This window comes from Notamacropus eugenii, chromosome 6 (genome assembly GCF_028372415.1).
Source record: "Notamacropus eugenii isolate mMacEug1 chromosome 6, mMacEug1.pri_v2, whole genome shotgun sequence".
NCBI classification, from domain to species: Eukaryota; Metazoa; Chordata; class Mammalia; order Diprotodontia; family Macropodidae; genus Notamacropus; species Notamacropus eugenii.
This window is the reverse complement of record NC_092877.1, coordinates 94,103,666-94,128,890: the sequence shown is the minus strand read 5'-3', so window position 1 is coordinate 94,128,890 and position 25,225 is coordinate 94,103,666. Positions and strand designations below refer to the sequence as shown.

At 34.8% G+C, this 25,225-nt stretch overlaps 1 protein-coding gene across 4 annotated transcripts in view; it reads right to left on the bottom strand.

The window, feature by feature from the left end:
- N4BP2 (NEDD4 binding protein 2) overlaps window positions 1-25,225 on the bottom strand; it is a 64,570-nt gene that overhangs the window by 18,645 nt on the left and 20,700 nt on the right. For 2 of the 4 annotated variants that reach the window (XM_072620543.1, XM_072620541.1), the window contains 9 exons: window positions 19,413-19,537; window positions 18,345-18,433; window positions 16,650-16,726; window positions 14,968-15,123; window positions 6,695-9,063; window positions 5,724-5,809; window positions 5,109-5,154; window positions 3,566-3,762; window positions 76-194 (listed from right to left, as the gene is read on the bottom strand). In XM_072620543.1, coding sequence (XP_072476644.1) covers window positions 76-194; window positions 3,566-3,762; window positions 5,109-5,154; window positions 5,724-5,809; window positions 6,695-9,063; window positions 14,968-15,123; window positions 16,650-16,726; window positions 18,345-18,433; window positions 19,413-19,537 — 3,264 coding nt within the window. The remainder of the gene's footprint in view (window positions 1-75; window positions 195-3,565; window positions 3,763-5,108; window positions 5,155-5,723; window positions 5,810-6,694; window positions 9,064-14,967; window positions 15,124-16,649; window positions 16,727-18,344; window positions 18,434-19,412; window positions 19,538-25,225) is intronic. The other 2 variants (XM_072620544.1, XM_072620545.1) reach the window with 2 other exon arrangements.

The window sequence follows — 25,225 nt, the reverse complement described above, 5'->3', positions numbered from 1 at the left end:
AGATAAAAATTTTAAAGCATCTATATTTTACGCACGGTTACATCATGAGTTACAGAAAATTATTTTAGCTCTTACTTGTTGTCCTTGAAAATGTCCATCAGAAAGTTTTGGTTAATGGTTGGGAACATCTTCAACAGTTGCTTCTCCTTCAGTTTTGCAGCACAATTTTTTTCAAACACAAGTGGTACCTGTTTCTAAACCAAAAATACAAAATTAGCCATACTGCTAATTGCACTGATGTAAAAACACAGCTATTTTGAAACAGACTATTACACCATAATAATTTCTTACTGCTGATTGAAGATTATAATTACTAAAATGAGAAAATAACTAATGCTTCCACAATCTTTATCATTTCTCCTAAATAGGTGGAACATACATTCAAGTTTAATAACTGTGTTGACTTTTTTTTTCTTTTCTTAGTGGAGGGAGCGGTGTCCAGACCTGTGAGATCAACCCTGTAGGGAATTCCATTCCTGCTACCTCTTGTTTTTCAGATACTATACCTTGTATCTATTTTTACAAAACTATATTTTATTTCCAAAGCAATGCTATGAAAATTATACTACTTCAACAAAGGATAATTATTATTACACAGAGGTCACATATGGACTATTGACTTGAAGGTAGAAGGGACTTCTAAGCCTTAAGGAGGCCATCTAAACTCCCTTATTTTACAGAATAACTTTCTTAACCTTGTTCATAAAAAGAACACAAGACTTTTCCTCATTTCACTATGTGTATTAAAAAATTAAATAATATTCACAAAAAAAGTGTCTTGTGACTGTACAGTGTCCAAAACAGGTGCTTACTAATTAGTTATTCGAAGTGCAGAAAGAGCTATGTTGTTGACATAGCCACTGTGTGAATTCATTTTGCTTACCTGTTATAAAGGGTGTTTTTTTCTTCTTTCTTTCTCTCAATTTTAAATTGAGGGTATGGTGTAGAGGATGAAGAAGATTTAGCAATAGTGAAACCAAAAAAGGAGGGCTAAGTTTAACAATTTTTAAAATGCACAGAAGAGAACAATTTATAAGTAAGCACAGATAAGCAAAACAAATTTAAAAGTATGTAGGAATTATACAAACACACACACACAATAAATACATATATGTGTGTATCTATTTTTTTTTTCATAAACAACTAGTATGAAGTGCTGATTCATGGTATGGAAAGAGGATTTTTTGGCTTTTTATTTTTCAGGGAAAAAAAAGATACTCAATCTCCTCTCCAGTCCTGGCAAATGAGCTATATAGAAAAACTACATTCAAAAAACATCAACTTTCTACCAGTCAGTGCTCTGCAACACAGTAGTTGTCTAACTCAATTTCTCGAGAACAGAAGGAAAAATTATTCCGAGGAATTCTTAAAGAGGAAAGATAACTGCTGCTACCAAGGCTGCAAGTACAAAGGGATCTAGTCCAGAAAGTACAAAGGGCTAATAGGGGATTGATTACATAGCCTACCCTTATCCCTTACTATACCAAAATACAGCAATCACTCTCATCATCGTCATATGTATCCGTCTCATTCTTTGTTATCAAATAGACTGTAAACTAATGTGAAAAGTACACTGATCAACAAAAACTAAAGAACTTTTGACTGATTTTTTTTCCCTCAAACTTGTCTAAACATACCATCAAGAAAAAGTCACAAGATCCAGAAAAAATAATTTACATGTTTGATCCTTTTCAGATAGAAGTGACATTTGCCTCAAGTGTTTTCACAGCATTTTGCAGCTATAACAGATAATCACACTTTGCATCTTACTTAGTAGTGTTGCTTTCTACTATAATGTAAGCCTATCAATGTCAAGAACTGTTTCACTCATTTTTTTACTTCTCCTAACAACTAGGATTGTGCCTTACATGTATAATGTGAGCTATAAACATGTCTGGAACTGACCATGAGTGGAAAAAGTAGGTAGCTTTGCGAAAGAAAAAGGGGTCATTTTTCACCTTGGGCTACATAATGTTATTTTAAAATTAATCTTATGGGAAAATAACAGTAGTTTGTACAACATGACCACCTAGGTCATAGCATTACTGACCTCATTAATGAATTTAAAATTCGTAATTTCATTAATTACTCGATATGATGGCTCCCTCTGAACAATTCGGTTCATGTTAAATTTTTTTTTTCTTCATGGCACAGAAAGTGTTTCTTTGAAGAGCAAGGATCAGGCCATATTGGGGCAAACTGTATTAAGAGAATCTCAGGAAAAGATCATAGGATTGTAGATTCTAAATTGAACAGAACACCTCAGAGATCAAACCTTCATCTTCCAAATACTGAAGTCCTGAGGTTAACTGACTTGCCCAAGGTCACAGAAGTACTTTGTTATCAGAGGAAGGATTTGAACCTCAATCCTATGTATTGCTCCAGATCTACTACAGGTTCCACAAGATCTAGTAGTCTTTCCATAAAACAACCCTGGTCTCTCGTGTGTCTGCTTTTTTAACTAAGGCAGATATGCCTCTATTCCTGAAATCAAGGAACCACTTACAAAAGTTTTAATGAAAACAACTTTCCTCCTTTTATGAAAGATTACAGAATTTACAGCCCAAGCTTTTGGCTTTATCTCATTAAAATCCAGGAATATCTCAACTGATTGTGCATGAATCAAAGTGACTGAGTAAATACTACTTACTATGAAGGGACATTCTATAAAAGAGGATGGATGTTTAGATTATTTGAAATGGAAACAAACCCATTTTCTAATTCAGAAAACAATGGATACCAGAAGAAAAGCAGTAAAATAAACAAAACACTGCACATAAACCACTATCGTCCTTGCTCCCCATTCTAGAGTCTCCTGTCTTGATTCTCCTTCCTAGGTCCTTCTAAATTGTGTTTTGGCTCTCAATGATTAACTCAATGCCCTGTACACAGTGATCATTTAATAAATACATGTTGAATTTGAAAGAAAGGGAGCTTAGCAGAGGGCTTTGCAAGTTAAACAAGTATCTAAGAGTTGTGCTATCAACAGCTAATTTTTTTAAGTTTCAAATTCTGAAAAAGAAAACCATTTTAAGGATTTCTGTTCTTTTCACATTAGCTCTAACAATAAAAATAAAAACTGAAAATGAAAAAATGAAATGAAAAATGAAAAAGACAAGTAAAAACTTAGAAGTGATTTTAGGATTTAAAATTTATATTTTAAGAACTCAATTCTTAGGTTGACTCCCCCTAGAAACATCCCCATGCTTCTCTAGAGATAAATATGAAGGAAATACAGTTCAAACAATTGTAAAATTAGATTTCTTTTAACCCCACACAGAAGGGTTTTTAAAAAATTCAAATTTGGGAATTTGAAACATCATAAAAATTACCTTACAGGACTTTTAAAAACCCCAGTTTAACAATGGACAACAACAAAAAAAATATTTATTCTCTTAGGTCACAAATCAACACACCAGATTATAGGAACTACAAACTGTAAAACTAAATAACTGTTAACAATTACTATAAAAATCATTTGTTTCATACCCACATACCTAGCAAAAAAAATCTACTTGTAATCTGAGAGAATGGCTTAAATCCTTATTCTAACGGACACTCCTACCATATCGTGTTTCTCCTGTAAGGCGATCTCTTCTGACATTATTTCTCGGAGTGAAACCTTCTTAGTCTGAGTGTTCCAATGATCCATGAAGAGCGGCATCTCAGACGGACTCTGACACTTGAGCAGTTTTCTGCCTGTTCTCTGAGATGATTTTTGCTCAGGAGTATCAGGATTTGTATGCCCAACAACAGAAGTATCTTCAAAAGCAACAAAAGTTTGATTTTTCTCAAAATTTCAGCACAATTTAGGCAAAGTCACAAAGAAAGTGCAATTTCAGCCTAATTTTTCAGACTATGCTCTGCAAATATAAGAACATAAAAAAGTTTGTCGACTTTGGAAGGGAATATAGGACTGGTATTTATGACAAGGACTAACAGTCCCATTATTGCAAATAAAGTTATACCAAGCCCTCTGTAACACCCTATTTATTTGAAGAAAAAGGACAAATATGAATATCCCCTGACAACTCACTATTACAGAACACTGCTGACATTCCCCTCCTGAAAGCCCACCTCCCCTTTCCTTGGATCCTCTTCAGTGAGAATTGATCATTACTTGCCTTTGAACTTCCAAAAAAGGTTCTCATTCTACTTCATGTTGTACTTATTTGTGTTCATGTCTTACTGTCCCCTACTAGAATGTGAGAAGAGGGCTCATGTCTTCATTCAATTCAGTTTACAACAGACATTTATTTAGGACCTATATCACGTGCAAACACTGTCCTACGATGTTGAGGACAAAGACAGAAACAAGAGAGTTCTTGCCCACATGGAACAAATACTTTCGGAGGGAGCGGAAGAATGGAGGGATTCAATACTATACACAGATTAGTAAATATGATATAATTTGATGAGGGAAACAATAGTAGCAACAAGAGTGAAAAAGGAGTAAAAAAAAAAAAAATAAAAGACATTAGAGGAGACACCCAAGCTTGAAATGCAGTGAGGAGCAAAACTGAAGAAAAGGCATGTTCTAGACAAAAGAGAAGAGATTAAGAAAGCCTCCAAAGAAAAGGATGGAATGAACAACTGGCAGATTATGAGAGCAAAGAAGTCAATCTAGGGTTTGTTCATTACCACTATAGACTTCTGAAATTAAACAATGTTCAAGGATTGCTAGGTTACCTTGTGGCAAGAGCTATAACCTTTTTTTGCTTCTCAGTGAGCACATTAAATAATATATTTATATCCATGACACTTCTCAATTAAAGACTTACATTATTTATGACAAGTTCAATGTTATTTTAATCTTGACATCTTTTCTGTCAAGTAGTAAACTGAATTACTATCAAGGTAAAACTATAATTTTAATAATAGGAGTGTTTAAAGGTCTTCTCTAGGAATATGAAAATGGTATCTCACCATTATTCAATTTATATTCTTTTAAAAAATATTTAGATGTTAATGTTTCTGAAAATTCCTTACTTTAAATAATATTTCACTTTTGCAATAATTAATTTAAAATAAGACAGGCAATGTTTCAATCTCTTTTTTATTCATAAGAGAAGTACAATTTAAGGACTACTCAGATAAAAATGTTTTACCTCTAGCATGCAAAACCCGTGATATTTCATCTTGTCTTTGTCGCTCCTAAAGAAAATTTGGGGATGAAAGAAAACATTATTGAAAATAAATATAGGATTTTTCTCATGTAATCTCTAACATTAGGTTCTGGATAAATAAAGCTTTGTTCATTTAAGAAGTAATCTTATAAAGAGAAAAATAGGCATTTTATAAAATCTATATAAATGATAACTGATCTTAAAATTTCAAAACTACTTTCTACTTACACAGCTATTCTGGTGAATTTTAATTTTTTAAATTAAATAAATTGACTTTGTGAATTTTAATGCTGAGTAACAAACTGCTCCTTAATTAAGAAAAAAATCATGAGTTGTATGAAAAACTGTTAAATCAGGTTCATCACTAAAAGTATTAATTGTATTGTTTAATGTATTGTTAAATGTATTGTTACAAGAGAAAAAAAATCCCTAAAAGACTTACCAGCAAAATGTTAACTCATCTCTGAAAAATCAGTAGGCTAGATCCATGTATCCTTTCATGCTTAATTTACAATGTGTCATTTTATAAAAATGCATAGAAACTAAAGAATCAAAATAGATATAACATTAACTTTCATAAGAAAGAGGCCTACCAACCATAATAGATTCTTTCCATTTCTCATGAATCACTTTAGCCAGATTCAGATCTATATGAACCACACAATCCTCAACTGTTAGAGACCCTTTTGGAGGGAAAAAAAAAAAGAAAATATACTAATTATTTTCCCATTTTAAAAAATGTCAAACCAGTAATGAGTCAGTGACAGCTATTCACGAATCATAAGCTTAGTGTAAACTATAAAGCTACTCAGGGTATTATTAAAAGCTGCTGGCTTTCCTATGTGCTAAAAGAGTTGCTACAATTTTTGTTAACATTTATACAATTGCCCTTATTATTATTATTGCCCATTTATTCCCTAGTGCCTGTTTAATCTTAAAGTTTTATTGAAGTCTAAATAAAAGTTTCCAGTTTCATCCTTTGCTGTTTGTCCATGACACAGAGTGCCTTTAAAAATTAATTCTATCTAACCAAATAGTTTAAATACCTCAAGCATTAAAAAAAAATTCTATGCCCCAGATTAAGTCACATAAAAATAAACATCAGAAAAAGAATTATTTATCTATTATTCATAACTGGCACAAAGTCCACAAATATAGTATTATCATTGCATACAGGGAATTCCTTCTGCCAATGAGGGTTGGCATCATCTCTGAAACTTACTGTATTAAAGAACTGCCTAGGATGCTGACAGGTTAAATTACTTGTCTTGGGTCACAAAATCAGTATGTGTCAGAAGCAGGAACTAAACCCAGGTGTTCTGGCTCTGCGGTCAGCTCTTTAGTCCACAATGACTCTCCAATTACTTCAAATTGGGGTTTTTTTAAAATTCTTCACAAATATACAAGCCATTAAAAAACAATATCAGCAATATCACACTAGAATTAATGTAAGTAACCTTTCTAAAATAAGAATAGTCTTAAAATACTTTCATAGTTTAACCATATGGCTGAAGAAAAACAAAACTCCAACAATCTCTAAGGACGCACACTTGAAATTTATTTCTTACCTGAATCAATGCCAACAGGCCCAAATAATTCACTGAGCTGGAAGGCCAATTCCGGAGGTAATGCCAACTCCAGACAGTCTATATTCATAGGTTTGGGTTTCGTTGGTGTAGAATTCAAAATTTCAGCTTTGTCTACTTCACAGTGAGGTACTTTACTTTCCTCATTAACTCCTCCTGCCAAATTGGCTGGTGATTTGGCACGTACGATTTTTTCCATTTCTGACTTATCCTCAATATATCCCTCTGTGGGCATCTGAAATTTCTTATCACCTTTTGTGAGAGTTTCATTTTTCTTTCCTTCAAAATTCTCAATAATGCCAGTTTCCTCATTTAAAGTACCAGACGGAGTTTTGAAAGTATCAGGCAAAACCTGTAAAGAACATGAACCAAACTCTGTGGCTAAAGATTCCCCATCTATTTCATTCATATTTTTAAGGTTTATATCATTTAAGGTATTTTTTGAAATATCTAAAACTGACTGTTCAAGGTTATCTGAACCAGAAAGTTTTGTGTGATTGCAGCTAGAAGGCAATTCATTGGTATGTCTTACTTCTCTGACAATACTGGATAAAATACTGGTTACTAATTCTGATTTTTCAGTATTTATATCTTTTACGTCTGCTTTTCCAGTGTTTTTACTCTCTTCATCACAGCTAAGCTGTGTATCAATGTGATCCAGGCCAATTCCATGGCCATTCTTTTGTATACTGGAAGTCCCTCCATGGCTGATAATCTCCTTCAAATATGCACTTACATCAAACTGCTCGATTTGTGTATCATCATCCGATTCTGGTAAGCTTTCCTCCTCATTCTCTTCACATAACTTTGTTTCAGAATCCAACAAAAGGCTTGTTGCCCAAATAATGTCTTTGTTGCACCGTTCATACAAGTCTTTCAGTGCTTCAGATGAAAAAGAACCAAAAATTTTACAAAGAGTATTTAGATTTTCAGACTCATCAGCATTAGTTAGTTCACTTTCTTCTACATATGTACTTTTATCATACATTACCCTATATGGAATTATTTCTTGAGTATCTGATTTGGTATTAATATTAAAATGTTTTGGCTGAAATCCATCTAATTTTCCTGTTAATACTCTGATCGAATCAGAAATGCTAATTTTCTTTTTTTCTATTTTCCACAAAAGAGCAAAATCTTGTGGTTCAGTTTGTGAGCATTTATTTACATCTAGAAAAGATAATTCTTTGGGCCTTCCTTCTGAAAATTCAGGTGCAACTTTTGGTTCCATTATTTGGGACAGAGTGGGATCACTGCAGGTAAAAGAAAGAGACAATTGGTGTTCGTGATTTTTCTCACTGGTAGGTTCAAAGGAAATTTCAGGTTTTTCACGAGTTGAGTTTTTCTGATCTTCATGATTTGCTAAGTCCCCATAAAACACATCTGCTGTTTTTAAAGATGTTTCATTCATACTCTGATAATTTTCAGACTCTAGATGAGCTTCATTTAAATCTGTTTTTGGCATTCTTGATCTGTGTTCTCTCTGAGCTAAGGCCTCTGATAAAGGCCAATCTCCCATATCAAGCATTTCTGATAGATTTTTTTCACCATCTTTATATGTTTTGTGTTCACTGCAACTACTTAAGGGTTCTGGACTCTTATTACATTGTATATTCTTGTTATGCTCTCCACTTTCTTCTGAGGGTTCTTGTTGCTGGACATAAGCTATGTCTACATGCATATCACTGTCTATTTCCATGCATGATTCAAGAGTACTGCACTCTTGGTTACACTGTACAGATGAAGTTTTTTCAGTTCTTTTATTCCTCTTGATCCTCTGACCCATTGTTTTCTCCACTGGCCAGTCACCACAAAAATTTAGTAATTCATGCTTTGGAGATTTTTCTGAGATTGAATCATTTTGTGTCATGAACTGTTTTTCATTTATTATTTCTGGTTCAGCAGGTATTTCGCTAGGTACACAGTTTTCATTTTGGACTTCAATTTTCTTTGGAAGTCTATTGGTGTCTTCGTTTCCTTCACTAAAAGAAGTATTCATCATGATATTCTCTTCAGACCTGGAAGTATCTATTTTAATACTTTGCCCTTCGGTAGGTATATCTACATTTTCTTCCTCTGCAACATTTTCATCTAATATTTCATTATTTTCAGAATTTGCCAATTCATGTTCTCCAGATTCCTTAATGACAGTTTTCTTAAAATAAGGTTCGATGGCACTTACTTCTTGTTTTCCTTTTTCTAAATCTACTATAGGAAAACACTTCATATTCTCTTGAAATGAAGTAATATTGGTCTCCAACTTAGGTTTTTCTTCACTTATCTCAGAATGCTTCAAAGATGAGGAAAGATCATTTTCTTTCAAACAAATATAATCAACAGAGTCTTTCAGGCTGAAAAACAATAAAAATGAGTATTTTAAATCCCTTAAAAGGAATATCATTTAGTTAAATAAAATATTTATTAAGAGCTACTTTGTACAAGGAATAATGCGAGGCCCCACAAATAAAAAGGTGGAAAGGAGAAGGAAGAAATAGTCCCTGTCCTAGAGGTGCATAATTTCTACCTCAAAAGACAAAACACAGACAAAAATGACTAAATAAGAAAGACATTAACAACTGAGGGTAATCAGTGAAGCCTTTATGAAGGATGTGTCACCTGAATTAAGCCTTGTAAAAGCAAAAAAAAAAAAAATGGAATGTATTCCAGATATGGTAGGTAGTTTGTGTAAATTCATCATAGAAAAAGAAATTAAACGTTTGATTAAGAAACTTAACTAATCTGCAACACTATATATAAAGGAGAATGATAGGAAACAAAAATAGAAATAGTAGGTAAGATTCAGGCTGTGGAAGGCTTTATATGCTATCTTAGGAGATGCTCTTTTATAATAATCACATACATATTGAGGGCAAATTTAAGGATTTAGGGACAATCAGGTAGAATTTTTTCAAATGATATTTATAGCGTACCACATTTTTGTCACATAATTAAAAGGTATAGAGAATGAGATGATACTATGCATGCTTGACCTGAAAAAAGTATTTGATTTGGTAAACTTTTAAAGGTTCTCCTCAAAGTATCTCCCATGCAAATTTACCATTTGAAAAGATGCAACAGTTTGAAAGATGAATACTATATAACCATTTGATGATCACCAATTATAACACAAGATGTAAAATGGGAAGACAAATGCTTGTTAAAGCTATTTGCCACCATGATGAAGCATGACCAGCACAGAATTTAAATGGAAAATAGATTCCTATATATGATGAGTTCTCCAGATACTCCTATTTGTGATGACATTATACTAATTACATCAGCCTGAGAACTACCTAAACAAGATCCATTATCACGAAAAAGTGTTCAGACTTACTATCCACAACAGAACAACTAAGTGGATGAAGAATGGCTACTACACTACTACATTCATTTGGATAGGCAGTCCATAAATCTGTTAAACTGGTACAGAAATCTTGAATGGATATTGACACAGCTACACAATATAGCAGACAGAGTGCTAGAACTGGAGTAAGAAAAATTTATATTCTAATCCTGTCACAAACACTTATTATTTGTGACCCTATGCACATCACTTAACCTTTAGTTGCCAGTTTCATCGTAATATATAATAATAATAATAATAGGGTTGGACTTCATGGCTCTTAAAGAGTACTTCCAACTCCAGATTTATGAAAATTACTTGCTCATATGCATTGACCCCTTATCGATTAGAGAATTAGACAGGTGACACAATGAACGGGGCAAAGGACTTGGAGTCGAGAAGATCTGAGTTTAAATCCACATTCAGATATTTACTGGCCGTGTAAGCCTGGGCAAGTTACTTAACTTGTCTCCCTCAGTTTACTCATCTGTAAAATGAGTATAATAGCATCTATCTCCCAGGGCTGGCAGGATCAAATAAGACATTTACAAAGCATTCTGTAAAACTTGCACTCATACATGCTCTCTCTCTCTCTTTACACCCACACTCACTCACTCACTCTCTCTCTCTCACACACACACATACCCCCTAGCTATTATAAATGCTAGCTATTCAAATGGTTCTTATAAATTTTAGATTTCAGAAATATTTAATGAAATCTTTCCCAGTCAACAGTTTCTCTTATTCTGGCTGCATTAGTTTTGCCTATGCAAAAACTTTTTAATTGTATTTAATGAAAATTGACTTTTCTAAAATCACTTCTATTCAATTTGGTTAAAAATATAACTGAGATAGAATGAGATGGTTTACGATGTTATCAGAAGGCATTTCCACAATGATGAAAACAAAGATTTCTAGCACACATCACACTTTGATGTCTTTTATAAAAACAATATTCTCAACATGGTCCCTTCCTGCCTTTTTAATTGTCTTATGCGTTAGATGACTTTCAACTATGCTGGCAAAGTGGCTGTTCCTCACAAATTCCTGTGTCCATGCCCATGCACTGTCTGCCCTCATGCCTGGAATGCTGCCTCTCTCTTTATAATCTGTGGCTTCCTTTTAAAACACAGCTCAAACAGTGCCTCCTGCAGGAAGGCTTTCTTGGTCTCTGCCCCTTTCCTAGCTTCCTCCACCCCACCGGCTAGAGCTTTCCCTCTAAAGTGATTTTCATCAACTAAGTGTATCTTAGCCTTTAGCTCCTTGGGGTCAGGATTCCTTTTTGCCTTTCTTTGTATTCCCCAGTCGTAGCACAGTATTTAGCATAATTAGCACATAACAGGTGGATAAGCTCAACCAAGCTCATAATTATACAAACAAGGTAATTAATGCCAAGAAAGGTTAAGTGATCTGACCAAAGTCACATAGCTCGTGTTTGAAGCAGAATTTAAATCCAGTTCCTCCTCTTGCCAGTCCCAGTTTTTATCAACTACAGCACTTATAGATGATTACTAATTTTTCTCTCTTTTATGAAATCTCAATGAAGATTTCATCTGCATGGATGCTGGGTTTATACCTAAACTTTCTAGTGTCTTATCTTCTGCCATCCCTCTTCTGTTCTAACTCACTTTGTACCAAGCCCTCATACTGCTTAGTCCCATCACAGCAACTGCTGCATTTCTATCATCTAGATTATTGAAGCCAGACAAGTTTAATGACTTCCTCATATTCACAGGTTTAAGAACAGTGTACTTTCCAGGCGAAAACTCCATGGTTTGATGACTGCATCCAAATTTATACCTTCCCTTTCAATCAACAAGAACTTATTAAGTGCCTACTATGTATGTACCAAGGTGCTAGGGGTACAAAATACAAAGAATGAAACAAATTTTATAGGGAGCTTATATTCTAATGGGGAAAACAAATCATATATGTGTATGGAAAAAAATACTGAGTAGCTTAATATAGAGTAGTTTGGAAGGTGTGTTATTAGCAATTGAGGGGCTCAGTAAAGGCTTTGTGCAGAAGATGGTACTTAAGGCTACCTCTATCTCATGGATCCTTTCCACTCTATGGCTATGTATTTTTGCCATCATAGGGCAGGGTAAGTAAAACATGTTCCCCTAAAAAGGTTAGATAAGAAAGATCATTTCCAAGAAAGAAGAAGGACAGATGTTACCATACCTAAAGAGTTATGCTGATCAACAACTATATATGCTCTCATTTTGCTGGAGCCCCAAAGCCCATTTTTGTAATAAGAATATTACTTTGGTGATACTGAATGGCTATGAACCAACAAGGTTGCCTAAAAATTATATTAAATGATATCTCTCAGAAAACAATGGAGAGATACAAGGATGCTGGGACAAGGCCAGATCAAACTACCAAGGAAGAAATGCATGTCAAAATATGGCATCCTAAAGTAAAAATGAGAAAAAAGACAATCTTTATGTTGCACTAATGCCCATGTACTATCGAGAAACCTAGAGCAAGATCCACCTAGCATGTTAAGCAGACACTCCTTGGAGGACTTGGGGTGACAGGCATAAATGTGTGTTCGTCCTTCATTGCCAAAGAAGACTATCCCATCAGAGAAATGATGACATGACTTGCACTTGACTTTGTTTTGAGTGAGGGAGGGCTGTATAGGTCACCAGACTCACTTCTCCTCCAGAGTCATCTGAATCCAGTGACCAGATATTCATCAGGATGACTGGAGATGACCCAGGATGAGGCAATTGGGGTTAAGTGACTTGCCCAAGGTCCCACAGCTAGTGAGTGTCAAGTGTCTGAGGTGAGATTTGAAGTCAGGTCCTCCCGACTCCTGCACTGGTGCTCTATCCACTGCACCACCTAGCTTCCCCTGCAATAGGCATAAATACTATACTCCTGAAGGAAGAAATCACATTCACAAAGATCCATTCAAGTATGAAGTAAGTGGAAAATTGTCTAAAAAGGAAAGGCACTAGAAGTAGACGAGATCAACTAGGGGGCCATTGAATATTAGGGGTAAAAAGTAGTAAGGGTCTAAACTAGGGTAGCAGTATTCTGAGCAGAAGGACAATTGGGAATGGCAACTGACTGAATTGGGGGGGGAAGGGAGAAAGAGAAGAGTCAAGGATGAATACAGGGTTAGGAACTTATATGACTATAAGTTTTTTCTCAACAAAAGGGAAAAATATAGACACCTATGACAGGTGTCCAGCAGACAGCTGGTGATAGTGGCCTGGAGTTCATAAAAGAGTCATCATAAAGAGATGATCACTGAAGCCAAATGAGATTACTAAAAGAAAGAGTATAGAGAGAAAAGTGGGCTAAGATAGCATAAAAAGCCATACATAGTTAGGGGGCAACTGATCAATGAGACAAAGCATTGTTTCAACTTGGTAGAAGTAGAAAAGGAGAAAGCAGTAATGATAAGACACTCTCCAGGAAGATGGTGTGGTCAATAGTATCACAAACTGCAAACAGCTTAAGAAGTTAAGTCCTGAGAGAAAAACAGGCCTAACAGTCCAGATGTTGGTAAAATTGGTCAGAATAAGTTTAAGCAGAGTGATGGGGCTGAGAACTGAGTGAGCTGTAAGGAAGTGACAACAGAGTAGTTGATTCTCTCCAGGTGTTTAGCAGAGAAAAGTAAGAAAGATATTTGAAAATACCTTGAAAGGATAACAGAATCAAGTGGAGATTTTAAAAGGACAGGCGAAGCACACGCTTGCAGGCAATCCATTAACAAACACTTATTAAGCATCTGCTATGTAGCAGGGATTGTTCTAGGCACTGGAGATATAAAGAGGAGGCCCCTGAGCCTCTGAAGGAAGCCCAAGGATTCTGAGAGGCAGAGATGAGGAGGAAGTGCATTCTAGGCAACAGAAAACAGCCAGGCAGTAGAGATAGATTAAAGATTGCTGTGAAGGCAGGGGAGATCAGTCCTTGGAAGAACACAGAATCAAAGACATAAGTAGAGACAGAAAGGAGAAGACGAAAAGGTCTTCTGGAGATGATTTGTGAAGATAGAGAATCTGGGAATCCAAAGTGCAGAATAAGATAAGGCCATCCTATGATGAAAAATAGGAGTGGTAATGGGGGGCAGGAGGTTAGGGTGGTGCAGGAGAGGGAGAGGAGTGCCAGAACTTCGAAAAGCATCAATACATCATTCAAATAATCAGATGATAGGAAAAGAAAGTCTAGAAGGGGGCACAGGGCGCTGAAGGAGCTACCACATTATATCTGAATTATGTCCCCCTCTCTCTAGTTCCCACACAAAAAAGGCAGTACTTAGGAAGGAAAGGGAAAGAGGAGAGAATCAAGCTGGGCATAATGGAAGTTCATAGTTTCATACACAATCTTCCTTTTACGATTTTTTTTTCTTTGTACACTTAAATACTCATGTTGTGAGAATCTGGTTGAAATTTCCAACTCCCACCTTTTCTAAACACATAGCTATCAGTAACACTAAAAACAGATACTTCTAATTTGTCAATACTTCTAATTTGTCTATCTAATGCACTAATTTATTCAATTGACCATTTATCCTTTATATAAGTTTGTTAGTGTTGCTCTAACATAAAAAAGTTCTAAAGAGCAACAACTGTAATTTTGTATAAACCCTAACTGAATGAATAAAAAAAATAAGGAGTATATATCATGCTGTTAACCCTGCCCTACCCATTATGGCAAGTCTCCATTCTAGAAACAATGATCAAAAATATTCCAACTCTTTTATTCATTTAAGCATTCCATCAAAGCCAAAGTTAATTAATATCTACTGAATTTTAAAGATCCTCAAAGGAAAAAATCTCTACAATCTCCCAAAGAGGATGGGGGAAGGGGGGGAGGGAGAAATAGAGCAGACAAATTTAAAAACACAATTTACTTAATTTGGTTTCCAAGTACACAAGGTATTTCAACCTACCTAATATTTTCATCTTGACAAGAAGGTTCTCTTAACTCAGCACGCTCTGGTCTATCTGGAACTGAAGAATCCAGGACGTGTGTCACAGAAACATAACGTTCATAGTGTTCCAACATTCTTGCTATTTTCTCTTTGGTTATCCCATGAATGTTGCGCCTAAAAATATCAGAGTAGGAAGGAGAAGCAGGAATGTAAAAGAACAAAACAAAAATTCTTATATTCTTTCTTACTTTCTCAGCATGGCTTCTCCAAATACATAAACACCTACCAACTCAGAAAAAGTATGGAAAGATCACCTTTCTTGGCCAGCATCATCTCTAAATGCTTTCACAAACTTTACATTTCCATTTTGCTCTAAGTCTTTTAGGTAGAGATGAATCATAGGTAAAAATCTATTTGAAAAATATTGTTGCAAAGGTACTTTACAGACACCAACTTGCATATATGGTTTCATTTAGCATGTGTATTACAATTAAACTCCAAGTGATGACATACTGTCAATATTTTGAGTATTGTGCATATGTTGACAATATGCACAGGATGAGAAGGCTGCACAGGTTGCCATCTGTAATAACAGGTACACACAATAACATGATCTCAGGTACACTAAGATATTTTTAGACTCAGTGTTATTATCAGACAGTGATTTCTCCTTCATTATCTATACCTGAAATATTTCAAAGATCCATGATTTCATCTATGTGAATACTTCTGCCACTGAAGCAAATCAAACCCACCCCTGCCTCACCATACACACACACACACACACACACACACACACACACTGCTGCCACTTCTTGTTATCACTTGCACACAATTAGTGAAAGTGTATTATGTAGGCTCATAGGATTATAACTCTAGAGCTTGAAAGGACTTCAGAGACCATATAAGGAAAATAACAGCTAAGTATCTTGTCCAAAGTAGAGACATGAGACATTCATGTAGGAGGCAAAGAGGTTTCCATGGGACACATCTTACTTCTGTGATGGAAGATTCCTTCAAATAATATATTTGCCTTATAGAAAAATTTGCTGAAATATCTTTTCTTCTAAACAAGAAATACCTGTACAAATCATGGCACATGTTAATTCAATCTGAAATGAATAATTAGTTCCCAATTATCCATGCATGTTAGGGTTTAAAAGCATAATGAAATGGAAAAGAATAATAAAAGTATGCCAGTTGGGACCACTAAGATATGAATTTTGGGCAATTCATACTCTGTCTATGCATTACTTATTCAGGTAAATTCCAGTTAAAAAGAATGCCAAAGGTAGCCTCGAAAGGGAAAGAAAATAGGTGAAAGGATAGGAGATAACAAAGTGGCAAGATGCAAGCCACAGAGTGGATAAAAATGGAAAGATACACTATTATCAGGCTAACATTACCTCTACTACCCAAATTACTTTCCCAGGAGAAATTCATGTCTCCCCCTACACAGTAAGGCAACAGGTATTCAATTTTTGTTATTCTTGGATAACAAAACAGTTTACATGTGACACAACATATCAAACTCAAACAAAACTAGAAGCATAATGAACACAATTTAAAACATAATTTAACATTTTTTAAGAGTAACAAAAGGAGTCTAATCACATTAGATTCACTCATTTCTAAGGTAGAAGTCAAAAGGGACTTATTGGGAATGCCGTGAATGAAAGAAACAAAAGGAGAGTTTTTACCTTGCAAGTTCCTTTGGTTTAAATTTCCACCATGTGTCCGGTTCCCGGAAGTGAATTTTATATTTATATTTTTGTGACTAAATAAAAACAAATATAAATGTTAATTTTCCACAAGATTACAATTCAGTGTTAATGATATAACCTTTAAAGTAACTTCAAAATCTAAAATTCTATGATATGATAAGCAATTATTTTAAAAACCATGCTTCAGAAATAAGATATTCTTGGGTATCAAACTCTCAAAATGGCCTAAGACTGAGTTCAGAAAAAAAGTTAAAAAAAAACAAAACACAATTTTACCAGAAAGAAACTTTTCTTTACATGGTAAGAAGGCTTTTTCCAATTGCCCAAAGCATAGAAAACTACCCTTTTCATCTCTATTCCCTAACACTCAGTGGGCTCTTTTTCGATTTAATTCCAAACCCCCACATATTCAAAAACTTTGAGATCAAACATGGGATTGAGATAAACAATGCTCTTGCAATGGTTATTTCAAGAACTAAGTGTCTCAAATGATTGCCTTATGGCAAGTATATAAGCAGAGCTGGGAGAGACCAAAGAACCAAGATAGTGCTAGTACAGTCATCCTTTCCACATCACAGCACCCCTGTGATCTGAAAAATCTATGTAAAATTTTTTGGTCCTCCCTTCATGCCAGAGAAGAAGTCTGAATTACTATATTAAAAGTTAAAATATATTGATATCATACAATACTATACATATATTCCGTGCATTTCTAAGTTTCTGAACTCTTTTGTGTCATCTGCTGGCCTTTACACACAAAACTCCTCCCCCAAGATTCCCATCTAACTTCTTATGCCAACCCACACATATTGAAACTGCAATGGGCAAAGTCACAATGTACAAATGATAACTGTATAGAGGATGGGAATGGAATACTGCAAAAACCTATAAAGGAATGTAGTAAAAAGAGGGGCAAAGTATGAACCTGCAGAAACTTCAGATTACCAAGAAACAAGAACTAGCCACATGATTAATGATGGAACCAGCTGAGCCAAGAGGGAGAAAATCATTTAGCAAGGCTCTTGATTTTCTCTCTAGAAGCAAGAGAGCACCCTGAAGCCAGTGAAGACCTAGAGAGCATCAAAGGAAGTGAAAGGAAGAGATGATGTTCCTTCCCAGAATGACATCTCCTCCAAAAGGGACTTGCACAGTCAAGTCTCAGGGGTGAGCTATCATGGTGTAACTGTTACCTGTACCTGTACTGTATTCAGAGGACACTTCTTTAAGCAAAATTATTTTCTCAAGCCTCAGAAAGCTGAAAATATATTCAACTTAGCAAAAGTAGGGCACATAAGATGGGATTTTGAAAAGAATGGGAAAGGAATAAAGCAAAAAAAAATCTTCCACTATTTTATAATTACAAAGCAGTATATACTTCTCTCATCTGAGTCTCACAAGCACCCCATGACCAAGGCAGTCAGTACAAATTTGTTCCCTTTTCACAAGAGAAAAAAAACTAAAGCTCAGAAACATTTAAATGACTAGAAGTTAAAAGTCACAGTCTAACTGTAACCCAGGTCTTCCGACTGCAGGCACAGGGTTCTTTCCATTCATATCAAATGAGTCTAGGTTAAGGACTCTAACATAAAGGGATGAGGGAGTAGATTCAACAGCAGCAACCATTATTCTGAGTCCTGCTATCATAGGCATTTAATAAATTATGATACTAACCAAAATTATATACGGTTTCATCTCCCATGCCTGTAGATTTGTATTATCTATTATTATTGGAGAAATCTTCTTCTCTAATGCTTCTTTAGCTGAAAGATACATATTATTATGAAAAAGAGAATGACTTTTTAGTAAGCAGACACTCAGTATTAAACTTTTTTAAGTAAAATTAAAATACTGCAAAAACTGGAAATAATGTACTGATCCACTCAATAAATAGTAAATTTGTAAGTGTAAAATTTTTTTAAATTAAAATAAATGCAAATTACACACTGATGAAAATAAAACTATAAAAACATTTAAAATATAATCTAATTTATAATCTTTAATGTAAAACTTGCACAAAATATTGAAAGTGTTCAAAAGAACAATAAATGCTTTTAACAGGTTTTGATTTGAAACCAAATAAGCATTTTGAGATTTATGTATACCACAAATGTGGTATGTACAACTTTTTTATACATATCATTCTAGGTTTGGAACCTTACAAGACAATTTTTTTTTTTTACATAGGTGTTTTCATATTCTAGTTTTCCTAATTTTTTAACTTTCAAGAGACAGCAACGAATAAGCAAAGAACACAAAGGAAAGTACTCCCTCCACAGGGGACTGACCTCAAGACCAAAAGAGGTTTCTAAACTTATTTTGCAACATCTCTAAAGAAATAACAACTCCTCCATACAGAACAGAAAAATATGAAAAACTAATTCTTCAATAACTTAAAATGGCTAGGAAATACACCTATTCCAAAAAAAGCTACCTTAGCTTTGGGCAGTGTTAAAGAGGCTGTATAAAGGTTAGGTTGGCTGATATTCCACTGACAGCTCTGACCCACTAACTGGGGGACACTGACTGGGGACCACCTTGATTAACTAGAAACATATTTGCAGGGAGCTCCAGGTACAAACCAGCTAAAACCACATCTGCCTACACACCTCTTGCCCTATGCAACATAAGTACAGGTTTCTTTCACCAGTGCCAGATACTTCAATACGTAAATGACAATATCTCTTTCCTTTAAATTAAGCTTATTAAATAAGACCAAGCCATCTAATGTCCAATTCTTACCTCGTTTCTGGTTCCACTCATGTGCTTCACCCAATAAATTTCCATCAAACTGATACTGTCCATTTTTGCAAAAAAAATCATCTGAACTAAGTATAATTCCATTAGGATTCTCCTCTAGTAATTTCCTGTAATAAAAATTTAATTTAATCAAAGGGATTATTTTTCCAAATTAATTTCCCAATTTTAGATCTTCCTTCTAAAAGGCTGTAATCAAGCTATAAAATGCAGAGGATATTATTTCATGAGGATGGTGCAATATTCTCTAAAGAGTAAAGGATGCATATGAACCTCAGGGAAACTTAATGTAGTCTTCTTTGTATAACTTATTCTTCAGAAAGTTACTTTAAAATGTTCAGATTAAAGGTCTGCAGATTTAAAAGGTCTGCATATGGGAACATTATCAGTCATGGATATTTCCACTCTGCACCTACGATATGTAACTTGTCTGTGGAACCAATTGAAATAGAAGACAAGAGAATTTAGGAAAGTCTTATATTAAACAGAAATCAAGGTAGCATGGGATTAAAATTAGATGCTCAAAAGTGAAGAGGGATCTAGTACAGTTTCATAAATCCCATAACTGTCCAAAAGTATTAATAACAAATTGTGATAATGTAAAGATATTAATGTATTAACAGTATTGTAAATAAAAATATAGAGTTCTCCAAAGGTCTATCTTAGCGGTTTTAATCTTTAGAAGATTTAGATCTTTAGTAAATTAAAACTAAAATGTTTTTTAATATTTTGCATATTAAGAACCAATGCAGGTTAAATAAGGCACCTGGTAAGTCTACTGAGCAAACTATAAACAATGATAAATATATGGCAAATATTTGAGGTAGTAAAAATCTACTATGCAACAGTTAGCATTCTGTTTTGGTTACAATATTCAAACTTTTCAGTAAAGTACACAGTGACACATGCAAAAAGGAAAGTATAATATAGACGTTATCTTTGTTCCTAGATATATATCTCCTTCTGATTCTCAACTTTATCACCATGCTTCATTCAACTGCCTTACCTGAAATTTCCCTCAGTACCTGTGGCACCCCCCTGCTCCCTTCCCCATTGTCCCACTGGTAAGTTCCTCCTGTAGTCTTCATTTTGGGGAGGGGCCCAGGCTGGTCATCCTTCAATCCTCTCCAGGTTCTGTTTCTGCCCCTTCTGATACTCTTATCAAATTGGAAAGATTTCTTAGTACAGAAAAGTCTCAACAACAGAAGGTTGACTACCAAATGATATAAGCCATAACTCACAACAAGCTACTAAACCATAAAAGGAGTATACAGAAATTCAAAAGGGTGACACAGAAAACCAAATATTCTCAATTTAGAAATCAGGATTCTGAGACTATTTTTTGACATCAGAGCATTAAAGAATAACTACCAAAAATCCTTTTATTACACAAAAGTGTTATATCAAACTCTCCTATGTGATGTATTAAACTTGTTGTGATATTAATACAGTTTAAAGTACTAAATGTGCATGCTCCATATTTAGAGGATTTTTAGATTAGAGAAAAAAATAAATTAAAAATAAAAAAATAAAAAGCTCTAATACATATTAACATGGCAGCAAAAATTCAATTAAACAAATAGGAAAGTATCTACTGAATTATACTAGGCAATGAAGTGATATTTTTAAAAATGTTTGAAAAACATAACAAAGACCTCACAATCTAAACAGAGAATAAACACTTACAAAAATAAGTAGATAATAGAACATGTTGAAATAAAAGGAGAAACCATCACAAATAAATTGCTATATAACATCTGAGGAAATAAGACCTTCGCAAAAGAATCTCCAAAGGCTTCACTGAGACACATGGGGAGTTTAAACCTAAAGCTGGAAGAGAATTTCAAAGACTATCTAGTCCAAATCCCTCACTTTAAGTCACAGAAACTGAGGCCCAAGGGGATTAAGTAACTTACCCAAGGTCACACAAGCAGTAAGCATCAAAGACAGGTTTGAACTCAAGTCCTGACTTCAAAGTCAGTGTTCTTTCCTCTGAATCACACTGTTTTGCAGAGAGAACTGACAGATATACAGAATTTACAAGAGATGTGCAAAGAGAGGGAAGAATCAAGCCTGAGTAACTGGATCAAAATAGGGAAGATCAAAGAAAAAGGAAAGAGAACCTGTATAAACAAGAATATTTACAACAGCTCTTTTCGTGGTGGCAAAGAACTGGAAGTTGAGGGGATTCTCGTCAGTGGAATAGTTGAACGAGTTGATCTACGATCGTGAAGGAATACGATTGCACCATAAGAAAGGACAGGCAGGATGGTTTCCGGAAAAGCTTGGGAAAACTTACATGAGCTGATGCATAGTCAAGTGAGCAAAACCAGGAGATCACCACACACAGTGACAAGCGATATGTAATGATGATCAACTGTGAAAGACTTGGCTGCTCTGATCAATACAGTGATTCAAGATAATTTCAAAGTATTCATGATGAAAAAATGTTTTCCACCTCCAGTGAGAAAACTAATGAACTGGGTGCAAATTGAAGTATAATTTTCTCACTTTATTTTTCTTGCTTTCTCTTCACAACATGGCTAATATGAAAAAGTTTTGCATGATTTCACATATATAATTGCTTGCCTTTTCAGTAGGTGGAGGAAGGGCTGGAGGAAGAGAATTTGAAACTCAAAAAAATTTTACATGGTAAAAAATAAATAATGGTTGGGCTGTTTTGTTTTTTTTTTTTTTTTAAGAGAAATAGAGAAGTTTGGAAAAGAAACTGTCAAAGTTTTTTGGAGGAAGGGGGTAGCATGGGTGAATCGTTTTGAACATGTTGAGTTCTAGGCACTGGCCTCTGGGAAGACAACTGGAAATGTCAGGCCAGAAGCTTGGGGCAGAGACTGGGCTTAAACATAAAGAAGTATCTGCTTAGAGGTGGTGCTTGTGCTTACAGTCATGAAATCACCAAAGGAGTATAAAGAGAAAAAGTGGTGGGGACATCTAAACTTAGAATGACACAAAATAAAAATGAACGAGGACAAGAGGCTGAAAAGTGACTGTCCTACAGATCAAAGAATGAGAAGAACAACTAGAAGCCAAGGTTGCAGAGGCTATCAAGGCAGAGATAATGAAGTGTCATACATTATAGAAAAATCTAGTACTGAGCAAAGGGTAATAGGAAAGAAAGGTCAGGTTATAGTGAAAGTGGGAGAGAAGAGTATTTTGATGTTCAATGGAAATTTACTCTTATGAAAGGGGCTTAAATTCCAAATTTCCTTTTTGTTCAAGGAGTTGCTTCTAAATATAAGGAAGGGGCTAATCTTTTTTATCAATTAGCTCTCTGCTTATTGAAGAGTGTACAATCAGAGGTAGCCTCAAAGATGTCAAACTTCTTTTTTAAGAGTTAAATCCACAGAGAATTCTAAGAAGGTTTCACAAGAAGTGTGATTTTTAACTTTATTTAGGGACCATCTTTTTCTCCACAAGACACATTTTTAACTTTAAAATGAAAGTCAAAAGGAAAAGAGGTTTCACTTATTTCATATTTCACTGGAAATATGCTTTACCACAAATTTGTTAGAATTTTTCTACAATGCCAAGGATACCTGCATGTACCATATTGAACTTAACACAGTCTCCAAACTAAGAGCCACAAATCCGAAAGTGAAATTGTCTTTTAAAATAAAAAATTGCATAAACAATAACTATACAAATTTACTATATACATTTAATTTTTTATTTTTTTGTTCAATTCAAATATATTTTATTCATCACTGATCTTTTTATCTTCATCATTTTTCACTCTCCCTCCTAACTGTCCTTTCATATGCTGTCTTTATTACTACCCACTGGTTCTAAGAACCTAATCACAGGACACAGACAGGCTTTGTGGTATAGCAACATGGTCAATGTTTTTGTTGCCGGTGTTGAATCATCCCAGTCATGGATGACCCCATGACCCCACTTGGAGTTTTCTTGGCAAAGATGCTGGAGTAGTTTGCCATTTCCTTCCCGCTAATTTTACAAATGAGAAAACTGAGGCAAACAGAGTTAAATGCCTTGCCCAGGGTCACACAGCTAGTAAGTGTCTAAGGCTAGATTTAAACTCAGGAAGATGAATCTTCCTGACTCCATGCCCTGTACACTACACCTAGATGCCCTGTATATTAAACATATACATAATATCTATCTATACCACAAATGTTTTTTCAATAAATTCATAAATAGCCTAAAAAAATAAAATCTAGAAAACAAATATTAAAGCTACTATCAGTATGTCATTACAGTTTGATTTAACTTTGTGTATGTGTGTATGTAATCTTTATTCTCCTTAAAGTAGATCTCAGGAGAAGAGCTTTCTTTCACTCCTCCATCTCCCTTCCTTTGTTCTGTCTCATGGCTTCTCCATTTATTCCCTTCCTTCTATCTTCCCCTGAGATCTTCCCTACTGCTGACTTCTTCCTTCAAAAATGCATGTGTCCTTTTATCTTTATAAAACCATGCTAACTACTATATTACTTTTCTACTTCTTTTACAGAGGACAAAAATTTTTAACAACCCTTATGTTTCTATGTAGTGACCACCCATTCTCTTTCAGAGATGGGCTTCCAACCCATTACTCATGGTAATCAATGAGCATTTTTGAGCCAAATGTAAAGGCCTTATTTCTCTCCTTGTCTGCGCCACATTTGGGACCACTGACCACGACGTTTTTCCCTTAAAATTTTTGTCTCATGATATTGTTATATCTTAGGTCTTCTACCTCTCTCTTTCTCTTATTTGTTACCTTTAATAACTGCTCTTCTCCTTGCCACCTAAAGACAATATGACTGTATTCTAAGTTCTCTGCTCTCCAATCTCTACAATCATTATCTCAGACAACTCATCATGAACTGGAATGAGTTCTTTCTGGGGCACTCTGGATTCTTTCACACTCCTGCTCAGTGCACTACAAATCATAATGATGTCATTAATTAGCAAACCAATAGCCCTAAATACCATGCTGCTTTTTAATTACTAGTGCATACCTATCATGATGAAACAAATAAGTGGTCTCTGAGTAACACATTTTCAATGCAAGTGTGGATTATTTTATCATCAAAAAAGAAGGCAAAGCATTATGTTTTACTCAATGACAGTATAGCTATGCCAAAAGAATACAATATATATCGACATTACCAGACTAAGTCTTTATTATAATATTCCCAACTCACAGGAAAGCAGTGGTCAGAAAAATTTGAAAATTTTAAAAAGTATCTTTTCTTGATATAAAAAGTACAATTTCTTGACCAAAAAAAAAAAATGAAGCTGTAACAAGTTTCCAACTGGCTTCTTTGTTAGCTAAGCAAGGTTTGTTCAATTGCAACAGATGGAAAAAATATACAAAGAAAATAAACTCATTTAAGACTAGCAGCCTTTCATGTGGGAAAATTGGGACCCTAATCCTCTGCTGGTGGATCCACCCATTCTGGAGAGCAATGTGGAACTAACTGCATACCCTTTGCCCCAGCAATACTGCTTCCAGGTCTGTAACCCAAAGACATCATAAAAAAGGGAAAAGAACTGACATGTACAAAAATATTTACAGCAGTTCTTTTTGTGGTGACCAAGAAATGAAAATTGAGGGAATTCCTATCCACTGGAGATACTGTAATGGAATGTAATGGAATACTATTGTGCTGTTAAAAATGATGAGCAGGTGGGTTTCAAAAAACCTGGAAAGACTTTCGTGAACTGTTGCTGAATGAAGTGAGCAGAACTGGGAGAACACTGTAACAATAATATTTTGCAATTGTTAACTACGATTGGCCATCCAAGACAATTTCAAAAGACTCATGATGGAAAATGCT